This window comes from Miscanthus floridulus, chromosome 8 (assembly GCF_019320115.1).
Source record: "Miscanthus floridulus cultivar M001 chromosome 8, ASM1932011v1, whole genome shotgun sequence".
NCBI lineage: Eukaryota > Viridiplantae > Streptophyta > Magnoliopsida > Poales > Poaceae > Miscanthus > Miscanthus floridulus.
The window spans coordinates 106,310,859-106,333,141 of NC_089587.1; the positions used below are offsets into that span (position 1 = coordinate 106,310,859).

Genomic DNA, 22,283 nt, shown 5'->3' on the forward strand with positions numbered 1-22,283 from the left:
CAGGATGAACGTAATCTGAAATTGCAAATAAATATGAGGCTTATGAAATCAAGAAGGAGCTCAAGTCTTTATTCGAAAGGACTAATCGCCACAGGCGAACAAGATCAAGAACTGGGGCCCTGGTTCACAGCAAGCGGCCTTGGCGGCAACAGTTGCAGCAAAACGATGTTTGTTTCACGAGGAAATCAAGAACTAAACAAAACCCAAACTCTAAGGAGAGCGACGGCTGGTATTTATAGAGTCTTGGGCGTCACCCCCTGGACGTGCCCCCTAATGGGCCCAAACACGATACACGGTCCAACGGACCAAAAGATGTTGTCGCAGCACCCTGACAGATTTTGGACGCTGACTTGTTTCGACGATTCCCGTTGATTCCGAAGGTCTTTTGACGTGAGAGCAATTGGGTTGGCTTTCTTATCCAATTAGCTTTCCATCCATATGTGGATCATCGAAAACGGAGTCCAGATACGTTCTGGGTGACCAGTTTATGGCAGACTGGTCTTGGAGGCCGAGATGGACTCGAACTTGATTTGGGCCTCCACCTTAGAGACTCGAACCGGATGAGCTTCGGGCCTCCTTCATGCTTAGGACACCCTCGCTGATCTCCTTGGTCTCCATATGGTTCCCCAAGCATGGTCATATGTATGGAGGTCATGTCCTCATCACATCTCACCACGTCACTAAGCGCAATGCATATGCAAATGAAACTCACCCTTAGTGGCACTAGATAACCGTTGTAATTAAAGATTTTTCCTATTTATAGTATGGCTATCTATCCTAAACCTGGTCATAAACTTCTTAACACACCTATGACCGGTGAAATGAAATGCCCAAGGTTATACATTCGCCTTGTGCATTTTATTTTCATCTCCTCCAGTGTTGATGCAACACATGCACCAACCTTGATCAACAAATGATATGATCCACTTCATATCATCACGTGATCTTTTTGGTTTATCGATCTTGAGCTCACTTGTTCTTCACCGTTGCTTTGGTCCATCGGCGCCAAGTCTTGCTCAAGCTTCTCCGCCACGTGGTTTATCGCTTCAAAGCCTCCGATTTGCCCTTCACTCTTGCAACCGGTCCATCAAGCCAAGCCTCATCTTGATCTTCTCCACCTTAGTCACATGACTCAATATTATGTCTCATATGCAATGAGCTCCTTCATCATATGTGTGAGCCTTGCAAGATATTCAAGCCATTTTCACCTTAATGGCATGTGTTGCTCATACAAGTGTACATGTGGACTAATTACCTGTGTAATTCACATAAACACTTATTAGTCTACCTAGATTGTCACTCAATTACCAAAATCAAACAAAGACCTTTCAGCCGGGGTGGGGGGAGCCGCCCAATCTTCTACAATACCGCCGCGCCATCTCCATGGATCTCGCTCATGCTCTATAGATCTCACGGGGTGGGGGAGAGGGCCACCAGATCTGTGGCATTAGGGGCTCCCGGTGGGTGAAGACGCCGGGATGGGGGAAGGGGCGCCACCAGGGTGAGGGAAAGAGCCGCTGGGGTGGGAGAGGAGGATGCCGGGATGGGGGAGGGCACGCACCGGGGTGGACAAGCGAGAAAGAGAGCGGAGCAGCCGGGAAGCATAAAAGAGAGGAGCTCGTTAGGCAGGCGGCCCGTGCGGAGCGAGACTAGGCGGCCAGGAGTTGACTTTGCTTTTTTATTTAGGCAATAGGCACGTGCGGCTAGTGACGAAGCTAGACTAAACTAGAAGGGGTGCTCTTATCTTGTAGATTCGTGAACTTGATCCGTAACCATGTGCATGTCACGCCACAGTCGCTGGCGTCAGACGTCCGCAGCATTATCTATTCAGTATCCTCGTGAACTCGTCAGTTCGTCGGTGGTCATGCCTCGAAATTGTAGTCCAATCAGAGCGGCGCCGTCTCTAGTCGAGACCCTCCGCCGCCGAAAGGTCGTGCTGCTGCAACGTCGCCGTGGATGCGTCCGACTGAACCTGCGGAAACAACAACGCGCAGGTCGCAGTCGGACGGGTACGTGGGACGATTACGCAAATGTTTTGGGCCTCACCTCCTGTGGCTCTAGGCTGTGGCCTCCGCCGACAGGCTCATATAGAGTCATATGCCTTCCGAGGAAGTTTGCGGCCTGGTTTTCGCTTCGCCTTCACTCATGGCGGGGAGCTTCTCGTCCGCGCTGCTGCTCCTGCTCAACATGGCGGGCGCGTTGCTCGCCCCGCCCTCTCTTCCTTCCGGCCCGGCCTCCGTGGGCACCAGCACCAGCGCCAGCGCCGACGGCGGCGGGGACGACGGGGACGTCGACTTCTTCTTCTTCCCGTTCCTGGTCCTCTACAAGAGCGGCCGCGTGCAGCGCTTCATGGGCACGGACACCGTGCCGGCCTCCACGGACCCGGCCACCGGCGTCGCCTCGAGAGACGTCGTCGTCGACGCCGCCGCGGGCCTCGCCGTGCGCCTCTACCTGCCTCCTAGCCTCGCCACCAACCGCACGGGCACGGCAGGGACGGACGACGACGGCGGCGGCGGTGGAAGCGGAAGCAACAGGCTGCCGCTCCTCGTGTTCTACCACGGCGGCGCCTTCGTCACGGAGTCGGCCTTCTCGCCGACGTACCACCGGTACCTGAACGCGCTGGTGTCCAGGGCCCGGGTGCTCGTCGTGTCCGTCGAGTACCACCTCGCGCCCGAGCACCGCCTCCCGACGGCGTACGACGACGCGAGGGCGGCGCTCCGGTGGGCGCTCGCCAACGCGCGGGCCGGGACCGGGACGACCGGGACGGACCCCTGGCTGTCGCGCCACGCCGACCCGGCGCGGATGTTCCTGGCCGGCGACAGCGCCGGCGGCAACATCGCGCACTACGTGGCGCTGCACGCGGGGCGGGAGGGCCTGGGCGACGGCGGCGCCGCCGCCACGACCATCCGGGGCCTCGCGCTGCTCGACCCCTACTTCTGGGGGAAGCGCCCCGTGCCGTCGGAGACCACCGACAAGGACACGCGGCGGTGGCGCGAGCGCACGTGGAGCTTCGTGTGCGGCGGCCGCTACGGGATCGATGACCCGGTGATCAACCCGGTGGCCATGCCGCGGGAGGAGTGGCGCCGGCTCCCCTGCTCGCGCGTGCTGGTCACCGTGGCGGGGCTGGACATGCTCAGCGCCAGGGGCCGTGCGTACGTCCACGCACTCAGGGCCAGCGGTTGGCCCGGCGAGGCGGAACTGTACGAGACGCCCGGCGAGTATCACGTCTACTTCCTTAACAAGCCCGACAGCGAGAAGGCGGCGAAGGAGATGGAGGTTCTAGTGAACTTCATCAATGGCGATCAAGTGAGCAACACAGCTTCAAGAATGGACGCCTGATCGATGCTGCTTATTTGTTAGATGTTAAGTACCACGGGTGTCACTTGGCTATCTTGTAAAATTCGGTCGGATTAGTGCATCAATCTATGTAATGAAATGTCTGGTCCTAACAAACTTTGAAGCCTAACGAGAATCTCGGTAATTCCATGCATAGTAAAACCTCATGTTCAGAAGCAGAATATTCCTTGATCATCCATTACCTAAACAGCTTCTTCTCCCACTAAAAGGGCGTACCCAATGCAGAGAGCTCCCGCTCTGTGTGGGGTCTATGGAAGGATGTTAGTGACAAGCCTTATCCTCGTCTGTGCAATGCGAGAAGACTGCGACTCGAACCCATGACTTTCTAGTCACAGACGGTAAGACTCTACCGCTTGCACCAGACCCGCCCTTCTTCTTCCACTGTGCTCAGATTTTTTGCACTATAAAAATAACGGAGATGTGAAACTCTGACGCTCGCTACAGTTGACTCGGTCACTCCAGAACAAGAGTAACCAGCTGTTCATGACCCAACAATTGCACAACAAGCTAAATTGTTACAACGGGCAAACCAAGCCTGCATTTTTGTCATTTTAGGCGCGCTATGGCGCTATGGATAGAACAAACCGGCCTGCTTTGAAATTTTCGTATTAGCAACGAGAAACGGCACCCTATTTACATGGTGTATAATAGTTGCTCTTGGATCAGAAAACTGTCAGTGACCAAGACGATGTACAGATGCAGAGCAACAATTGGCTACACGATAAAATTAGTCCCACGCCATGCAAAATTGCAGTGCATAGTGTAATCACCATAATAATAATAATCTAATGAACGGCCAAGCGCTGGAGATGATCCATGAAGACCTGGAAGCTCACATCATCTGTGAATATGACATCCCCTCCTGGTGCTGGAGGATTGTCATACGAGACCGATGGATTCAGCTTTGCCAGCAAAAATCGAGCCTGCAATTTTCAAAAGAAAGTAAATTAAATACAAATGGCATTCCTTCCATCCTTTTTTATTTGATGTTAATGTATAGAACTGTCTTATTAGAACTTAATAAAGTCAAAGTTTATATAACTTGGTAGTTTCCATTGCCCAATAATTTGGTGGTTTTGAAATGTCTGGCTATTTGATGAAAGCTGACCACATGGATTTCAACAAGAAAAAAAGAACACAAGGAACATTCTTTTGGGTTCCCAGCTAATCAATGACCCATGAGCATCCCCAGATATGCTGATCAGCTATTCGGCCTACAATGCAATTTTCAACTGAAACTTGGGTCACTAGTTAAAATTGAAAGTATGGTGAATTTGTGAACCTTATCCAGTAGAGAGAACAAATGTTTGCAATAAATAGATACACACAAAGAAATTTCCTGAGGGAAAATGCAGTGTGTTGAAATAATCTAACAAAGAACAAACAATAATAGAATATAAAAGAAATAACCTGAGAACCATATTGATCACACACGACCAATCGCGGCACAGGAAAGCGTTCCTTGATTATTGCATCAGCTTCCTCCTGTGGAGCCTGCAACAACTGGGCAAATGACTGGACACCACACAAGGTTAGTTGTCGGTTTGGTATTGTAGCACATCAGGATGTATATTGTACATAATGAAGCCCACTGTTCGTAGATAGGCCTAACAGTCTCATGTCCAAAGGCTATGAAACCACAGAATAGTAAGCTTATTTTTCTTAACATAAGAAGACTGTAAGACTTGCAAAATATTTTGATGTCAAGGCACACTGTTAAAGAGTTTAAAAATCAAGCATGGATACAGTTATTTGTAGCCATATATGCAAATGCATAGAATAAAAGCTACATGAAGCTCAATAGACCAAATCTAATATATAAGGTTTTGGTTGACAATATATTACCTCATGGCCTTCTTGATATTGGTAACCAGCCTTTCGCCACTGTGCAATTGTTATCCCATGGAATATGACAACAGTAAAATAAGAATCCAACAAAAGGATCCTATCAGCTGCAATTGCAGTTACATCCAACAGAACTGGCTCTGGACCCGATTGGAATGAATAAGATATGAGTGATGGCTGGATCATCACAACTGCATTTGATACATTCTCTCTGTTTAACATCATTGTGAAATATGCAGTTTCATCGGGACTGTTGTTAAAAACCTGCATGGGAAGTAAAAATAATCAGTGCACCGAGAAGTGTGATTTTGCATGATCTGATGATCAGAACTGCTCAATAAATGAGGCAAAAAGCTTTACCTGAACAAACTGAGATCGTCTCAAATTAAACATGAACTGGGGAAATATGGACAGACGAGGGGATAAACTGAAGGATGAGGGTGTTTCTTTGTGATAGTCTCCAAATTTCGAACATAAACTAATCAATGCTCGATCAAGCCACCTTATCGGGTCAAAATCAGCCTGAAAGAAGCATGACGGTTATACTATCAGTATATTAAGGCTCCGAAATGGAAATAGTAACTACAGTAAGCTGGCAACATTTTATTACTGCACTATATTCATCATACTGTCATACCATTTTCTCAAGTGAAATAAGTTCATCTATCATGTATGTGCTAATGGTAAAATAATTTAATACATGTCGAGTACCTCAGCTTCCATCTTAAATGAGACCAAGCGTGCCATGACTGCAGCAGCTGCCTCTTGATCAAAGCCATCTATTAGTTCCTACATGAGAAAAAAAAAAGGTGATACCCATCGACAAATTAAGCAGAAAATGATTGTGATCACCAAAGTAAAGAAAGCTAGACTAAAACTTGCCTGCACACCACCAGAACCAGCAACCCATCTTCTAGAAAGTGTAGTAGCTCGTAATCTCATCTGCCCCTCATGATGCTGGTAACTGCATGCAATGCCACCTCAAGTCAGTCACATACCATTCTTTGACTGTATTGGCTTTTTTTGATTAAAAATGAAGTGGCACAGACAGATCCCCTACTAGGTTAAGAATTGGAAGTAGAACTGATTGCTTGCTGATTGACCAACACCAACCGAATCTGGTCCATCCTTCTTTGCAATATCAAATACTAAACAGAGTGATGTTCTCCTGTCTAGACCACACATCTTCCATGCGTTAGTGTTTCCCTGACCTACAACTGTATCTGAGGATAGAGGACTTTTCTGCACATAAAAAGATCAGATGTAGAGTGTTATTCCAAAAAAAAAAATGACAACATGTAACTGATACACACTATACCTTCTCCAGGGAAGTACAAGGTCCAATAATTCCTTGGATTTTGACATCCTTTGAGCAGTTAATCTCAAAGATACCACTGCAAATATAATTTTATACACGTCAATCAGAACACTCAAATTATTGATGGGCCAAGACATGTTATTAATTACTGTAAAGAGTATTTACTTGAATGATAAATCAAGATCATTGTCACTTGACTGAAAGAAGCGTCGAAGTGAGTCTTTAAAAACAGAATGACCAAAACTTTCTGCAAGCACAACTATTCCACCAGTTCTCTCCACAGCAACCTTCATCTCAGCAACACCAACCTGAGAGAGAATATAAACAAGAATTTTAATTCAAAAGCAGCCTACGCACCTTAAACTGACACACAACTGAGATTTTACTAACTACTGGTGGTTTGTTCATTACCCTATTTCAAATGACAAATCATTTGGCTATTTTTGTCGCAGAAACTAGCAACTACTATTATACAAAAGACAAATCTTTATCAACAAATTTAGCAACTAATTACTTGGTAGCTGAATGTTCAAACCAATTACAACATCAGAAAAAAATATGTAAGTTACTTCACCAAATTGGTTGAAGCATTGAGTTCATATGCCAGTATGCACATTGCACGAGCCTAAAGTTTCTGTTGATTGGTCATTATATTCATATAGTGGCTTGGTGAGACAAAAAAAATGCTTGTGCAATATAAGTCCGTAAATTATTGCATATCAATTTTTCTTTAATTCCTAACTAAACAACCAAAACCAAGCAAACAAAACTAAATTTTCATAAAAAATTAAAAAGAACAGAAAAGAAGGCAACAAACCTGGTCAAGCGCACAAGCAAATAAATCAAGTACATGGCCTTGATTCACAAGCTGCTTAGAGATATCCTCGTAGAATTTAACAGCTTTGTTATAAAGTGGAGTTGAACCTTTATCGAGGTCTTTGTGCGAGCGAATTGGTTCTGATAGGGACTTGGATACGATCTGAAATTTGGAAAATAATATCATTATAGTACATTAGAAAGCATAAGAGCAAGAAATGAGTGATTGCAATTTTTTAAGAAAAGCCATGATATTTGAGACAATCAGACTCTCAACAACAACAACAACAAAGCCTTTAAGTCCCAAACAAGTTGGGGTGGGCTAGAGTTGAAACCCAGCAGAAGCAATCAAGGTTCAGGCACGTGAATAGCTATCTTCCAAGCACTCCTATCTAAGGCTAAGTCTTTGGGTATATTCCATCCTTTCAAGTCTCCTTTTATTGCCTCTACCCAAGTCAACTTCGGTCTTCCTCTGCCTCTCTTCATGTTACTATCCTGGCTTAGGATTCCACTACGCACCGGTGTCTCTGGAGGTGATAAACAATATTCAAGGGGGAATTAATGTCATGTACATGCTCGTGTCTACATTTCCCTGATGGCATATCACTAATTTGCATGTAGTGAGTTATAGAAGTGAAAAGAAAGAAAGCTAAAATGGTATTCAACTTTATTTGGAAACAAACCGTGCTATATTGATCAAATATAAGCAGAATAGACAAAACTGGTTTGCCTGATTTTCATATTGCATATGAAATTGGAAATTGGAGAGGTTTATTATACTTCCATTACAGATAAGAAGCACAAAACTATATCCAGAACAGCAGAACATAGATCAAGGTACCAAATTCACAAAATTTCCATCAAATGAGTCTGAACTCTAAATATGCACAGCCTGTTAGTGTTAGAGTATGGCAGGGGCCTATTGGGCCTGGGCTGGATGTATAGCCCATTAGTGTTAGGGTTAATTAGAGATAAGGGTCGCTTGCTTAGGAGTCAAGTAAACCTCTCTATATAAGGAGAGGAGATGTATCAATCTAATCAAGCAAGAATTAAGAAGGAAAACCCTTCCCTTTTGCCCGGCCGTGGGCAAACGCCCCGCGGCCGGCTCTCTCTCACCCTCGCAGCCCCAGCCGTGAACAGTACCCGCGGTACTATAGCGCCGCGGGTACTGTAGCGCGTCGGCCGCCGTCGCTCCCCTCGACTCTCTCCTCTCAATCCTAGCAGCCACAACAGCGTAGTTGTAATAAAGTTTCTTAAAATTAATCCAGTCAATTTGGGTCATTGCATGAGGTTTTCATACAACTAGACTAGTCATGTAGGGCCAAACCCAATCTGTTAGCCAGTACCAATCCAATTGGGATATGGTGTTACAAGTAGTTCCACAGCATATTAAACAGAAAAGAAAAAAACACATTATTACTTACAAAAGGAGAGTAGAGATAGGTTTTGTAACTGTAGGAGAATGATTATAAACACCACCAACTATAGAAAATGCAACTGCTACTGTTACACGCCAGCAGTATCACAGGTACCATAGCAGTAGCAGCAGGCCTGTGTGGCAAGGTCACAAGGATTTGGAAGACACCTTTTTCATGGTTAAGATTATAACTTTCCTGTTGCCAAAAAGATTATAGGTTTTCCATATTCCATAATAGCTAATGAGTGTCCTAGGATACCTGCTTGGTATCTTATCTATATTATAGAATGATTTATCAGTATCTGTTAGATGAGCCTCTATACAAGGAATCCTATGCCACTGTGTGATTAAGCAAGAAGAAACAGTGATTCCAATCTTAGCTTTCTCCCTTCCCCGTGGGAGTGCCAACATGACCTGGCCATCCTAACATCTACATTTATAGCATCAGTGTAGATAAAGAAAATGGGAACGAAGCTAAAGAACATGTTAAGAAAAGGAACTGACTTACAGAACCAGGTCCCTCTGTAGATGGACCACCTACAAATGCCATAATTCTAGCACCTGATCCAGGAACACAAACCCCCAAGAGACTAGCAGCAACACTTAATGCAACTCCAGTACACCTTGATGAACGTTTATCAGCTGGAACAGGCCAAGGGTCCTTTTGCAGTTCTTCAATTACCTACAGAAAAAGGAAAACAGTGTCAACAGCGTAATGATGGAAAAGAATTTTAGTATGCCACTTGAGAGTCATAATTTTAGTGTTCCACATTTTGATGTGCTACAGAACTTTGCCAACTCCCTGACCAATGTATCATGGTTTTATAATCAAGCAGAGCTCTTAACTGAATTCAACACAAACTCGCACTCAGAAGCAGGCAACAGGAACCTAGCAATACTCTCTGCTGAGAGGCCATTCCTTGCGCCTGCGATCACACCTGTTGTGGGTTTAGTTTTCCCAGCAAAGAAACTCATTTGGTCCAGAATTTGCTCCTTTGTAACTTCTTTTGTCCCTTTGAACACATATGACTTTGGCAACAAGCCAAAACCCAATTCATGCACCTACATAAATTAAATCTCTGTATTAGTTGTTGACCAGTGCATTCAGCAATGGAGTATCAATATGAGAGATGATAATGACCTGAACATATGTCCCGAAAGTAATAAATCCAACGAGGGATTGATCTGGCAATAGTTCAATTGCTTGTGCTAAAGCAGACTTCAAATAGCCAATCTCCTCCTCAATCATACATGTATCAACAACAAAGAGGAAGACTGGAGGAGCCACAGGACCCGTTTCAGAAGTGGATTTGTACTCAACGGTGGTATATTGAGGAAACAGCTCAGCAGGGAGGTTGTTTTCTGAAATAGAGTTGTAATGTTGTGGGAAATGGTTGCGCTGAAAGCAGAACGGACAGACCCAAATCTTTGCAACAAAATCAACAACTGAGAAAGGGTTGAGAATCGAACGGCACATGCGACAACGGAGAGGGGCATAAGGAAGAACAGGAATGGAAGGATTTGGCTTTAGAGGAGTATAAATGGCAGAAACAGGAACCACACAGTTAGTAGCATCCTGCTTTGTGCCTGGTATAACATTCCATGTCATTCTTATCCCATCCTGGGTCTCAAGGTCCAGAAACTCAGACATCTTCTGTAATCAAGTGGCTATAGCGATAATTTGTTCAACAGAACCTCTGATTCACAACAATGCAGGCCTCTGCCAGCAGGAAACTCTCAAGCCTGTAATGTAACAGACAATTCAACATTGGGTTAAATTGGAGAAAGCCAACACAACAGAGAAAAGAGAAGAAAATTGATATAAACAAATCAAATTAACTGGCATATAGACTACTGATTTACTGGCAGTATAGTCATTGCGAGCTTCTGAATTTTCAAACAACTGAAGCACCCACTCCAAGTTAAGATTAATGATGGAAGTGGTTCTACAATGAGTGTCAACTATTCCTGAACAAAAAAAAAATATTCCTGAACAGAATGTAAACCTTAGTCTATGAGAGATCCCTTTTAAAAATTTATATTACTATAAACAACAGTATTCAGAGCTGATAAGTGGAGGTCTCTACGAAGCCATCACCACCTAACGAGAAGGTTGATCATGCATATATCATAAGGAATATATGTTGAGTCCCCCCCCCCCCCCCCCAACACAATTTATATATAAAAAAAGATACATCAACTGAGAAATAACTGAATTGTAGTATACTACAGTCTACAGCACAGCAGACCAGCTCGCAGAAGGTTGGATGGATTGGAGCACCAATCCCAGAAAGTAACTGAATTTGATTGCTCACAGCAATTTCCTCGCAGACCAAAACGCAAATCTCAGACACTGATTCAAGCAAGCTAGGGCTTACTTACCACCAGAAGACGAAATCAACCCACGCCCGTATGGATCTCCACTCCAACGAAGAGGACTGAGCGAACTCCACGGAAGCGCTGATGTAGTTCGCTTCGGTGGATTGGAAGGGGGGTTTGGGGGGTTTCGGAGGTGGGTGAGGCTGGGGACTTGGGTGGGAGGCGTCGAGTGGACTCGCGCCGCCGCCGCGAGGGGAACGGATGGAGGGGGAGCCGGCAAGAAGCACTGAAGCAGACAGGGACGGCGATCGGTAGCCTCTGTAGTCTGGAGCCCTCTGCTTGCCGAGGGGGAGAGAAGCACCCGGAAGTTTTGCCGACAAAAAGGAGTTGCAATTGCAAACGGGGAGAGAATTCGTGACTTCCGAGTTCTCTTCGAGAAATTTCAATATTTAACGTAAGTTCGCAAGCCTCGCAAGATTTTATATTCAATTCGTCTGTCTTTTAAAATTTAACATCGCGAATTGCTTCAGTTCAACGGATTTCAACCATTTTCTCTCTCTCTTTTTTTTCTGTAATGTTTTCACCTGTCCCAGGCACTTGAACGGACCAAAGTACCCCTGGCCTATTAGAACACAGAGATCGATTTCCTTCTCTGTTTTCGTCGCGACTCGTCTCGTGAGCGAGACGGACGCACGGCCGCCCGTCCGCCGGCGAGGAGCCCTCCGCCCGTCTGCCGCCCTTCCTCCTCCCCTCCCGGACCACCCTTCGCCGCCAGACAGGCTCGGCAGCAGCCAAGATCCAGCGCCGCCGCCCTCCAGTCTCGGCTCTGGTCATAGGCCTTGTGCTGCTCGTCGCCATGGCCGTCATCCTGGTGGTGACCCGCCGGGAGCTCGAGCACGAGACGGACGGGTTCAGTGAATCCAACGTGGTGGGGCGGGGCGCCTACGGAGCGGTCTACCGCGGGTGGCTCGCCGACGGCACCGCCGCCGGCATCAAGCGTCTGCGGCTGGTGCACCGGCGGCAGGGCGAGCACGAGTTCGCATCGAGGTAAACCAATCAACTCCAACCTGCCCGGTGCTGGCACACGCGCGCACACACGTCACCTTCAGCTCACACCATCGTCCACGCGTTTAATCAAGCCAGGGATACTTTGGTCCTTTCAGGTGGTGGGGAGAGATGAAAACATTACCGGAAAAGAAAAAGAAGAGAAAATAGGTGAAATCCCTTGAATCGAAGCAATTCGCAGTGTCAGTGTCATATTTTGAAAGGCATACGAATTGAATGTCAAATCTTACCAGGCTTGCGAACTCGATGTCAAATATTGAAATTTCTCGTTCTCTTCGAACTTCGGAGCAGACAAGGGGCCGTTTTGGACTCTGGATTCCTCGCTCCTTTGCCAGTACCATACCAAGGTCAGTCAGGTACTCTGGTGTTAGGCTCCGCGAGACAATCTTGCTTTGCCGAGAAAACTTGTCCGGCCGAGCAAGTTTTGCCTTGCTAATAGAGGAGAACCAAATTGTCTCGAGAACCGAACGAAAGAGCTGCTGCGCAAAACTGTAAACATGCTCATGAGTTATAATCGAAGAAAAATACAAAAAACAATCATTCATTCATGGCAAATGGAATGATACATATCTTTTTACGATAATGATACCTTTAGGACGTCCGGAATTTCTCAACGGGATGGACGCGCCTGCCCCAGCACCTCGCATCGCGCGCCCCCGCGCCAAAGGACGGGACGGATGCACCTGCCCCGACGCCTCGCGTCGTGCCCCTCGCCTCGTGCCTCGCGCCAAAGGATGGGACGTATGCGTCTAGCCCCGTGCCTCGTGCCTCCCGCGGTGCCGCGATCCATCCGCGCCGGCGTCGAGCTCCGCGTGAACGAGCCTCTATTGTGGTGCAGCAAGTAGATGAGCACATGTTGCAACCATATGTTTCATGTGTGTCGGGGACCTAATATCGGGGTACCCAATGAGGTAGGACTAATAACCATCGAACGTTGACGCTTCCAGTCAGACAAGAACACTACAACGCTTCTTGCCTGAACGACAGAAGATTGGTCCTGCCTCGCCCGATGGCTAAGGGCTGGCTCCACCTCGCCCGACGTCTGAGGGCGGGCTCCACCTCGCCCGACATCCGAGGGCGGGCTCCGTCTCGCTTGACCCCCGAGGGCTGGCCTCCGCCTCGACCGATGTCCGAGGGCGGGCTCTGCCTAGCCCGACCCTCGAGGGCTGGCCTCCGCCTCGCCCGACGGCTAAGGGCTGGCTCCGCCTCACCCGACGCCCAAGGTGGGCTTCGCCTCGCCCGACCCTCGAGGGCTGGCTTCCGCCTTGGGCTGGCCTCCGCCTCGCCCGATGGCTCAGGGCTGGCTTCGCCTCGCCCGACGTCCGAGGGTGGGCTCCGCCTCGCCCGACGTCCGAGGGCGAGCTCCGCCTCACCCGACGATCGCACCCTGCTCCTTCATGATGACAAGCACAGGGTACGATAGGACATTCGAGTCAAACACAGTACTGAGGACCATACCTAGCACGCCTACAGGAAGGTACCGTCAGGATACGATGGGACGTGCGCTTTAAGCCCTTTTCGATGTAATAGTGCCTGAATAGTGTTGTAGGCGCCGACTTTTGTCCCACAGTGTAGTAGGCGCCGCCTTCAGTCCTCGGGCGCGGATACTAACATAGGCATACGACAGCCACTACTGTCTAAGATAGAAATCACATCATCTATAGTGACGGACGTATGATCACTTCCCCTATTACCCCCCCGAGGGGTCACAGCTCGGCTCTCTGGCACGCCGCACCGTCCGCCGGCGTAGGATGGTGTCGGTGTTTCGGACCGGGGGTCCTCAACCGACTAGTGAATTTGTTCTGTGTGCTCCCGATTCCGGATGGTGATGCAAAGAGACACAAGATTTATACTGGTTCAGGCAATCGGTGCCCTACGTCCAGTCTGAGAGATTGAACTTGTATTCCTTGCACCGAAGTGCTCGTAGTAGGGGGTTTACAAGCTAAGGGAGAGAAGGAACTAGTCCCAGGTCTCAGTCGGGTGTCGTGTGGGCCATCTGAGGCGTTGCTCTCAAGCGGCTGGAATGTGCGCGTGTGTGTTTTTTCGTCTCCCTTCTAAGTGGCCCAAGTCCTCTCCTTTTATAGTTGAAGGGAGGACAAGGACCGTACATGTATTACTATGCGGCGTCGTGCCAATAGGGGTGGCACGTCCGAGCCCTGTGGCCTGTTCCTATGGCGGCGTGGTCGTAGGAGTGGTACATCCTTGGAGTACTAGGGCGGCGTGGTTGTCCCATCAGATCCTGTGCGTCGTGGGAGCCCTGGGAATGCCTCGGAGTGGACGTGGTGGCGAACGTGCAAGCCACTGTGGATGGACTGTGCGCGAGACCGAGACTTAGTCGGTGCCGAGGCTCGCACTGCGGTGGGGAGGTCTCGGCAGGCACGAACCCCAAGATCACCGAGGCCTTGGTGTACAGTGCCGAGGCCTTGAGCGGGCGGCGGATCGTGGGTACAACGTTAGGACACAGTGGCCGGTAATCCCCGTCGTACCCTGTCCCAGCCGGTATGGCGCTGATCGTGGACACAGTGTTAGGACACAGTGGCCGGTAATCCCTACCTCGGGTCACGTCGGCCATTCTGTGGCGTTGAGCCACCGTCCAGCTGAGATTGCGGGAGTGGTTGAAGTATTAATGAGACGTGACGTGCTATCGGGAGGGTCGACCGAGGCAGGGGGCGACAGGCTGCGGACGAGCCAGCCTCGAGCGACACGGAGAATGAGGCCTCGCGCGAGACGGAGATCAGGCTCCTTACCGAGGCCTCGCGCGAGAGGCCTCGCGCGATACGGAGAATGCACCTCCTGCCGAGGCCTTCCGTGGAGAGCCTCGGGCGAGGCGGAGACGGCGTTCCCTGCCGAGGCCTTCCCTTCTAGTTTTTTATTTTTTAGATGGGACTTTAGCGGCCCTTTTGATGTTTGCTTGGGGTACCCCGTTCTAGGGTACCCGACAGTAGCCCCCGAGCCTCGGGGGGAGTGCGTGCACTCCCCCTGAGGGCTTGCCGAGGCTTGTGTTATACCTGCCCCGTAGGAATTGGGGTTTATTTTTTGAGGTTCCGGTGGGTGCGCGCGAGCGCAATCGCCGGGTGTAGCCCCCGAGCCCCTAGAGGAGTGGAGTTACTCCTCCAGGGGCTTTCTTCATTTTTGCGTCTGAATGAGTAGTTCTTGTTGCATTTGCTGAGCCCCCAAGCGCAGGTTCGGATTGCGGGGGTCTCGGCGAGGCTGCAGGAAAAAGCCCTCTAGCCTCCGCGCGGAGCGAGAGGTTTGTCAGGGGTCCCCTAACTTTGGGTATGATCCTCATGCTTCCTTTCGCTCGGAAGGAGGTGTGGAATGTGCCAGGCTACCCTCGATGGGCACGAGCGTGGACACTTCCGGTGAGCTGTTAGCGGGTAGTCCGAGTGGAGGCCTGAGCCCCGTTCACTGGGGGACGGCTAGTGGTCCAGAGACGCACTCCAAGAGTACCAGGGGGTTTCTCTAGTGGGTGCCGAGGCCATTCGCGGGCCTCGGTGGCTCGGTGCCTCCCTACGGTGGGATCCCATTCAGATACTTCCCCGCCGGTCTCGGACACGACTTAGGACGCCCCGAGCGACCGTTCGCTCGGGCCTGGGCCATTCGTAGGCTCACCCCGATGTCGTCCCTGACTCTGTTGCCCTGGGGCGGCTGTTGAAACCTTTTGGGGGCCTAGCTTTCGAACCCCTGGACCATAACGGGCTTGGTGCCCTTTATCGTGTTTGTAGCGAAACCCCTAGCGCGGTTTTGGACTATTTGTCTTTGTCTTGGGTGTTCTGGCCCTTTCATCTGATCTTCACATGTCCTTTTTGTTTGGACGGAGGGTTAGTTTGCCGAGCCCATTCTAGTCTCGGCAAGGTTGCAGGAAGAGCCCCTAGCCTCTGCGTGAGAGGGCCGTCGGAAGTTCTCCTGACTTTTTATACGCCCCTCGCGCGTGAGGGTTTGTTTGCCGAGGCCCCTTTGGGCGCGAGCCCGGGTCGTGGGGTCTCGGCATATTTGTAGGAGGAGCCCCCTAGCCTCTGCATAGGGCGAGAAGGCCGTCGGGGGTTCCCCTGACTTTTTATGCGACCATCGCGCTTCCTTTTCGCTCGGAAGGAGGGGTGGAATGTGCCTCGCTACCCTCGATGGGCACGAGCGGTGGCACTTTCCGGTGAGCTGTTATCGGGTAGTCCGAGTGGAGGCCCGAACCCCGTTCGTTAGGGGACGGCTAGCGGTCCAGAGACACACTCCAAGAGTACCAGAGGATTTCTCTAGTGGGTGCCGAGGCCGTTCGTTGGGCCTCGGTGGCTCGGTGCCTCCCTACGGTGGGATCCCATTCGGATACTTTCCTGTCGGTCTCGAACACAACTTTGGGCGTCCCAAGCGTTTCGCTCGCTTGGGCCTCGGCCCCGTATAGGCTCGCCCGCAGTCGCCCCTGACTCTGTTATCCTGGCGCGGCTGTCGAAACCCTTTGGGGTCCAGCCTTCGAACCCCTGGATCATAATAGGCTCAGAGCCCGGTTCCTTCCTATGAAAGGAACGGGCCGCGGAGAATATCTTCCCTATTGGCTCGGCAACAGGTGGCGCGCCTTTTGAGGCGGCTTCATGGGGAGGCGAAACGACGCCTGCTGCCGTAGTGGCCGAGCGTGACGTGATGGACGGGACGTAACTGTCCTCGCATTTAATGCGGGAGACGTGGGCGCGTGGGCCGCCGAAATCGGCTCGTGGTTAACCACGCCGGACGGGGGAAAACCTCCCCGATTTCATCGCCCATTCGTTTCGCCTCCTCCCTGCATAAATACCCAAGGGATCTCACCCCACCTCGTCTTACCTTGCCCGTATTAGCACCGCCTCCCCCGAGCCGTCGCCAGAGCAGCGAGTGCTGGGAAGAAGAGGAGAGAAGAGCGAGCCCAGGGAGAAAGCGAGAAGAAAGCGAGAGCGTAGGAGGGAGAGAGAAAAAACTCACCGCCGCACCCGATTCCTCCATCGCACCCATGGCCGGCAACGTCGTCGTTGTCGAGGCAGACCCTTGGGATCCATCGGACGTCACCGAGGAGATGCTCCAGTCGCTTGTCGATGGTGGACTCCTCCACCTGGTGACAGACCCTAGTAGGCCAGAGTGGATTGCTCCGTACGGCGAGCTGGAGCCGAGGCCCCATGACGGCTATGTCATGAGCTTCGTCTCCTTCCACGAGCGCGGCCTCGGTGTCCCGGCGGACCGGTTCATGCGGGCGCTCCCGCACTACTATGGCGTGGAGCTCCACAATTTTAATCCCAACTCCATCGCTCAGGCGGCTATCTTCGTTGCCGTCTGCGAGGGGTATTTGGGGATCGCTCCCCATTGGGAGTTGTGGCTCCACCTGTTCCGGGCGAGGCATACTACCAAGCCGACGGGCACATCGGGTAAGAGGAAGGCATCGAGGGCCGGAGGCTGCACTCTCCAAGTGCGCCAGGACCGCCTGCACCTCTACATCCCAGCCCAACTCGCGTCCTCCAACTGCCGGTGGTACACGAGTTGGTTTTACCTCCGCAACGACGACGGAGGACTTCCCCCCTATACTGGGCGGATTGTGGGGAGTTGCCCGGAGAAATGGAAGTGGGGTGTCCTAAAGATCGACCAGCCCAAGCTGGAGCCACTCCTGGAGGGGCTGGCGAGGCTGCGGAGCCATGGCCTCACTGTCGTTGTGGTCGTGGCCGCCTTCCACCGCCGGAGGGTGCTGCCGCTGATGGCTCGGCGGTGGCGGCTGTTTGAGATGAGGCCGGGTGAGCCTGTTGAAGGCACCCGGATGTCCTCTTCCGCCCTCTCCGACGAGGAAATTCTCCGTCGGGTGGGGGAGACGGTAGATGCGAAGTTGAGGGGCGGCAACCTGACCCCTTCGCGATGCGACCGTCGTGGGGGTTCCTTTCGCAGGTAAGTCGATTGCCGCTGTAGCCTCTGAGCCTCCTTAATCTCCCCTTATCCCTTGTTTCCTTATGCACGTTTGTCGTTCCTTCAGGGGATGAGGGACGTGCGCTCCTCTCCGTCACCCGTTCCCGAGGACGTGGGGCGGCGGGCGATCAACCGCGCTCACGCCGACGCGCAAAAGAAGCGAAAGGATGCTAAGGCGGCGAAGCGCACGAAGCACATCCTTGCGCGCGAGGCATTGGATAAGCGCCGCCGTCAGCAACGGAAGGATGGTCTCCCGTTGGAGGAATCCCCGTCGACATCGTTGTCGACGGAGGCCTCGGATGGGAACGACAAGGGCGAGGGAGGGCGAGGTCCCCTAGACCACCTTCCTGACGTCGTGGAGGTGGCGCCCAGGGCGTCGGCAAGCAGCCCGGCACCCCCGGGAAGGGGAGGAGAAGCGGACCCGGGGCCGGCAGTTGCCCGCTCCAGGGCTGAGGCCGACACGCCCGAGGCGCGGGCGTTAGGCAAACGCGCCGTCAGCCCGATAAGCACGGTGGCTGCGGCGGAGCAGGTGGCGGTGGAGGCGACACCACCGCCCCCACAGAGGACCGACGGGGCGCCGGGGTCTGCTGAGGACTAACTGGCGCCGATGGATACGGATGTGACGCCACTGCCGCCACCTCTGCCGTTGCGGATGAGGTTTGCTGTGGCGAAGCGGGGGCCGCCCTGTTCAAAGTAAGTGTATTTTTGGCAGGGTCATAGTATCTTCCGTTCGCTTTTTTTAGTCGGAAGCGGCCTGCGGACGACCTCCCCTTGGCACCCCTTAAGGCACTTAAGGCGAGCCCCGGCTCCTCCACCCACTAGGTGGCGGAAGCACAAGCCGCTATCCAACGCGGCGCGGCGTCGGCGAGGGTCGACCCAAAGGGACCGGCCGCCCAAGGAGGGGTTGCCGAGGCGGCCCCTACATAGTCGGATGGGGCCACCGTGCCCTTTGTTGCCGAGGCTCTCGGGGCCTCCGAGGCTGGGGCGATGGAGGCCACGGCGCCCTCGACCGCCGAGACCACATTGGCCGCGGTCGGCGTCTCTGCGTCTGCTGAGGCCACGATGGCGGAGGTCGGAGCCCCCGAGACCGCTGAGGCCGTGATTGCAGAGGCCAGAGCCTCCGAGGTCACCAAGGCCATCGTGATGGCGGTGAGGCCGTCTGTGCATGAGGCGGGGATGCAGGCGGCGGAGGCCTCGGTCATGCCCTTGGTTTAGGGCCCGCCGTTGTTGCGGGAGAGCGCCCGAGAGACGAAGGTCTATCCGATTTCCTCCGACAATACTTCCTGGGCACGGGAGGTGGTCGACGCCGAGGAGGCTGATGCCGTGGAGCGGCCGGCGCCGCTCTTGGACGAGGGAAGCTCGGCCCTCGTGTGGGTGCGACCCGAGCCCCGCGGGTGGGATCACCCGAGGGTACTGTGGTGGAGCCGGGACGACCCTGAGGGGGAGCCTCTGTTCGCCCTCGAGGACGCGGCCGAGGGCGGGCACTGAGCACCTTCGAGCAGTACCGCGAGCTGGCGGAGCGGTCGCTACGGACGGCGCTGTCCATGGTGGCCGACGAGCTGCCCGGAGTCGCCCAGGTTCGTGTTTTCCTTTCTCTCGTGACGTTGTTCTTTTCTTGGTTTTGTCGCAATCGACGACCTTTGTTCTGCCTCCTCAGGAGCTCGAGACCCGGTCCCTCGGGAAGTCGGTCTTCCTCCGGCGGGAGAGGGGAATCTGGGACCAGCTTCAGCGGTAGAGGGGCCTTCTTGCCGATGCTAACGAGCTTCTGTCGGCATGAAGCGCGGAGGTGGAGGACCTTCGCCTTCGCTGTGCCGACACGAAGGTCAAGGCAGCCACAGCCCAGATGCAGCTCGCCCCCTTGGTGGCGTGGATCAAGGAGCTGGAGGAGGAGCTTACCCGCGCCGTCAGCGATCAGGATGCCTTCAGATCCTGGGCCGAAGAAGCGATGGCCTCGGGCAAGGCCCTCGCCGGGCAGCTGGGGGCAGAGGAGAGTGCGCACCGGCTGACCAAAGGCACTCTGAACGAGGCCCTTGCTTCGGTTGAGGCCGCAAATCGAGGCTGTGGTTTTGAGGGGGATGGTCGAGGGTGAGTTCCAGTCCCCTTGTTTCGTTTCCTTCTCCTTATGTTCGCTCCCTAACTTCTTTGTATGACGCAGAGCTAGGGAGTGAAGCTTCCAGGGCGGCCGAGGCCTCTCGGGTCGAGGCCCAGCGGTTGAAGGAGAAAGCCGAGGCCTGTCAGGCCGAGACCCGACGCTGGGAGCAAAAGGCCAAGGGTGAGTTCCGTGGGCTTCCGTCCCTAACTTGGGTTATTTTTTCTCTAGCTCGACCTCATTCCATTTTCCATGGTGCAGAGTTAGAGGCGGAGTTCGCTCGGGCCGTCGAGGCTTCCAGCGCGGTGCAGACAGTGCTCAACACCAAGATCGAGGAGCACAAAGCGCTGAAATGTGCCGCCCTTTCCGTCTGCGAGGCCTTGGAGGTCGAGGGGGTTCAGTCAGGCAGCTCCCTTGGGAGTCACTTGATTGCGCTGAGCAGCCAGATGCGCGAGCAACTCCAAGGGGCGCTGCACACGGGTGTCAAGCGGGCGATGGCCGTCATCTCCTCTCACTACCTTGGCGTCGACCTCCCGGCCATCAGTGATGGCTATGTTCTGCCTGATGATGACGAGGAGGCCAACACGGCGGTCCCGAAGCTGATGGAGGCGACGGAAGGCCCTAGCACGGCGCTGGCGACGCTCTTTGAAGAGGAGGTGGTTCCTCCCCTACCATCTGCCGATGCTGAAGGCCCCGAGCCTTAATCTGGGCCCCGGGGGCTATGTAAAGATAGAACAGGGGTTATTTTTGTATCATAACGTTTGTGGCCGTCGAGGCCCCTATTTCTGAAGTATTTGTGTTTCTTAGTTGTTTTTCTCATGCTTTCGAGCCTTTGTCCTCTGTTGCTTCTGATCAGATTTCATTTGCAAAACACCCCTTTGGGGCCTAAGCCATCCCTTGAGCGAGAGGTAGTGAGGGAGTGCTGTAGCCCGGGGGCATAGGCCATCTCGCGACTCTACCGGCCTCTTGCTTAGGAAACAGACCTTGGTCCGAGGAGTCTTTACAAATGATTCGTCAGAGCCTGCTAGAGTCTTGGCGTAGGAATTTTTGCGAAAAACAACTAAAGAATGGTGCGTGGGACCTAGGGGGAGTCCCCCATTTAGCCCCCGAGAGAGGCTTGGTTCTGCCAAGGTAGAGCCGAGTCTCCCTTGTCATGTTTATTGTACTACCGAGACCTACGATGGGCTCAGGGGGTTTCTCAAAAAATAAGACCAACTAAAGAACGCTTTTTAATTGTATTTCGGGAAACGACATATACAATGCTTGGAAATTTAGGGATAAAAGCGACGTAGCTGTTCTATGTTCCAAGCATTGGTGAAGATTTCGCCCTTCTCGTTGGCCAGCTTGTAGGTCCCGGGCTTCAGTACTTGGGCGATGATGTACGATCCTTCCCATGGCGGAGTCAGCTTGTGGCGACCCTTGTTGCTTTGTGCTAGCCTCAACACCAGGTCGCCTACCTTCAAGTCTCGACCTCGGACGTGTCGGGCCTGATAGCGCCGCAGGCTCTGCTGGTATTTGGCCGAGTGTAGTAGCGCGATGTCTCGGGCTTCCTCCAGCTAATCAAGGGCGTCTTCTCAGGTGGTGCGGTTACTTTGTTCGTTATAGGCTTGCAGCCTTGGGGAACCATATTCCAGGTCGGTGGGGAGGATGGCCTCGGCCCCATAGACTAGGAAGAAAGGTGTGAATCCCGTGGCTTGGCTTGGAGTGTTCCTCAGGCTCCAGATGACCGACGGGAGTTCGGCGAGCCATTTATTGCCAAACTTTTTCAACTAGTTGTGAATCCTTGGCTTGAGGCCTTGTAGGATCATGCCGTTGGCACGCTCCACTTGGCCGTTGGTCCTTGGGTGTCCTACGGCCGACCAGGCCACTCGAATGTGGTGGTCGTCGCAAAACATCAGGAACTTTTTGCCAGTGAACTGCGTCCTGTTGTCGGTGATGATGGTGTTGGGGACCCCAAACCTGTGGATAATGTCAGTGAAGAACAGCACCGCCTGCTCGGATTTGATTCGATTGATCGGACGAGCCTCGATCCATTTGGAGAACTTGTCGATTGATACCAGTAGATGGGTGTAGCCCCCGGGGGCCTTTTGCAGAGGCCCGACCATGTCGAGCCCCCACACGGCGAACGGCCATGTGATGGGGATGGTTTGCAG

General features: G+C 52.5%; 2 protein-coding genes and 1 long non-coding RNA gene across 3 annotated transcripts; 2 read left to right on the forward strand and 1 right to left on the reverse strand.

Annotated features, from left to right (window-relative positions):
* Nucleotides 1-1,986: 1,986 nt before the first annotated feature.
* Nucleotides 1,987-3,481, forward strand: LOC136473185 (probable carboxylesterase 13). Its single transcript, XM_066470865.1, has one exon. It carries the CDS (start codon nucleotides 2,098-2,100, stop codon nucleotides 3,337-3,339), a length of 1,242 nt encoding a protein of 413 aa, XP_066326962.1. The 5' UTR covers nucleotides 1,987-2,097; the 3' UTR covers nucleotides 3,340-3,481.
* Nucleotides 3,482-3,947: 466 nt separating this feature from the next.
* Nucleotides 3,948-11,566, reverse strand: LOC136477127 (protein transport protein SEC23 C-like). Its single transcript, XM_066475167.1, has 14 exons — nucleotides 11,136-11,566; nucleotides 9,895-10,496; nucleotides 9,600-9,815; nucleotides 9,262-9,435; nucleotides 7,338-7,499; nucleotides 6,686-6,828; nucleotides 6,521-6,596; nucleotides 6,263-6,444; nucleotides 6,085-6,166; nucleotides 5,914-5,991; nucleotides 5,563-5,724; nucleotides 5,203-5,466; nucleotides 4,768-4,872; nucleotides 3,948-4,280 (listed from the first exon to the last, which is right to left on the reverse strand). Exons 2-14 carry the CDS (start codon nucleotides 10,402-10,404, stop codon nucleotides 4,143-4,145), a joined length of 2,292 nt encoding a protein of 763 aa, XP_066331264.1. The 5' UTR covers nucleotides 10,405-10,496; nucleotides 11,136-11,566; the 3' UTR covers nucleotides 3,948-4,142.
* Nucleotides 11,567-11,956: 390 nt separating this feature from the next.
* Nucleotides 11,957-12,502, forward strand: LOC136477128 (uncharacterized). The gene is made up of 3 exons (XR_010763867.1): nucleotides 11,957-12,119; nucleotides 12,236-12,287; nucleotides 12,371-12,502. It is a non-coding gene; the product is annotated as an uncharacterized lncRNA (long non-coding RNA).
* Nucleotides 12,503-22,283: the final 9,781 nt, after the last annotated feature.

Excerpts from the sequence above, each read along its gene's own strand:
- LOC136473185 (XM_066470865.1), top strand. The coding sequence starts at position 2,098 with ATGCCTTCCGAGGAAGTTTGCGGCCTGGTTTTCGCTTCGCCTTCACTC.
- LOC136477127 (XM_066475167.1), bottom strand. The coding sequence starts at position 10,404 with ATGTCTGAGTTTCTGGACCTTGAGACCCAGGATGGGATAAGAATGACA. Across the intron at positions 5,467-5,562 it reads GACGATCTCAGTTTGTTCAG|GTTTTTAACAACAGTCCCGA; the intron begins GTAAAGCTTTTT and ends CTTCCCATGCAG. Across the intron at positions 4,873-5,202 it reads AATATCAAGAAGGCCATGAG|TCATTTGCCCAGTTGTTGCA; the intron begins GTAATATATTGT and ends TGTGGTGTCCAG.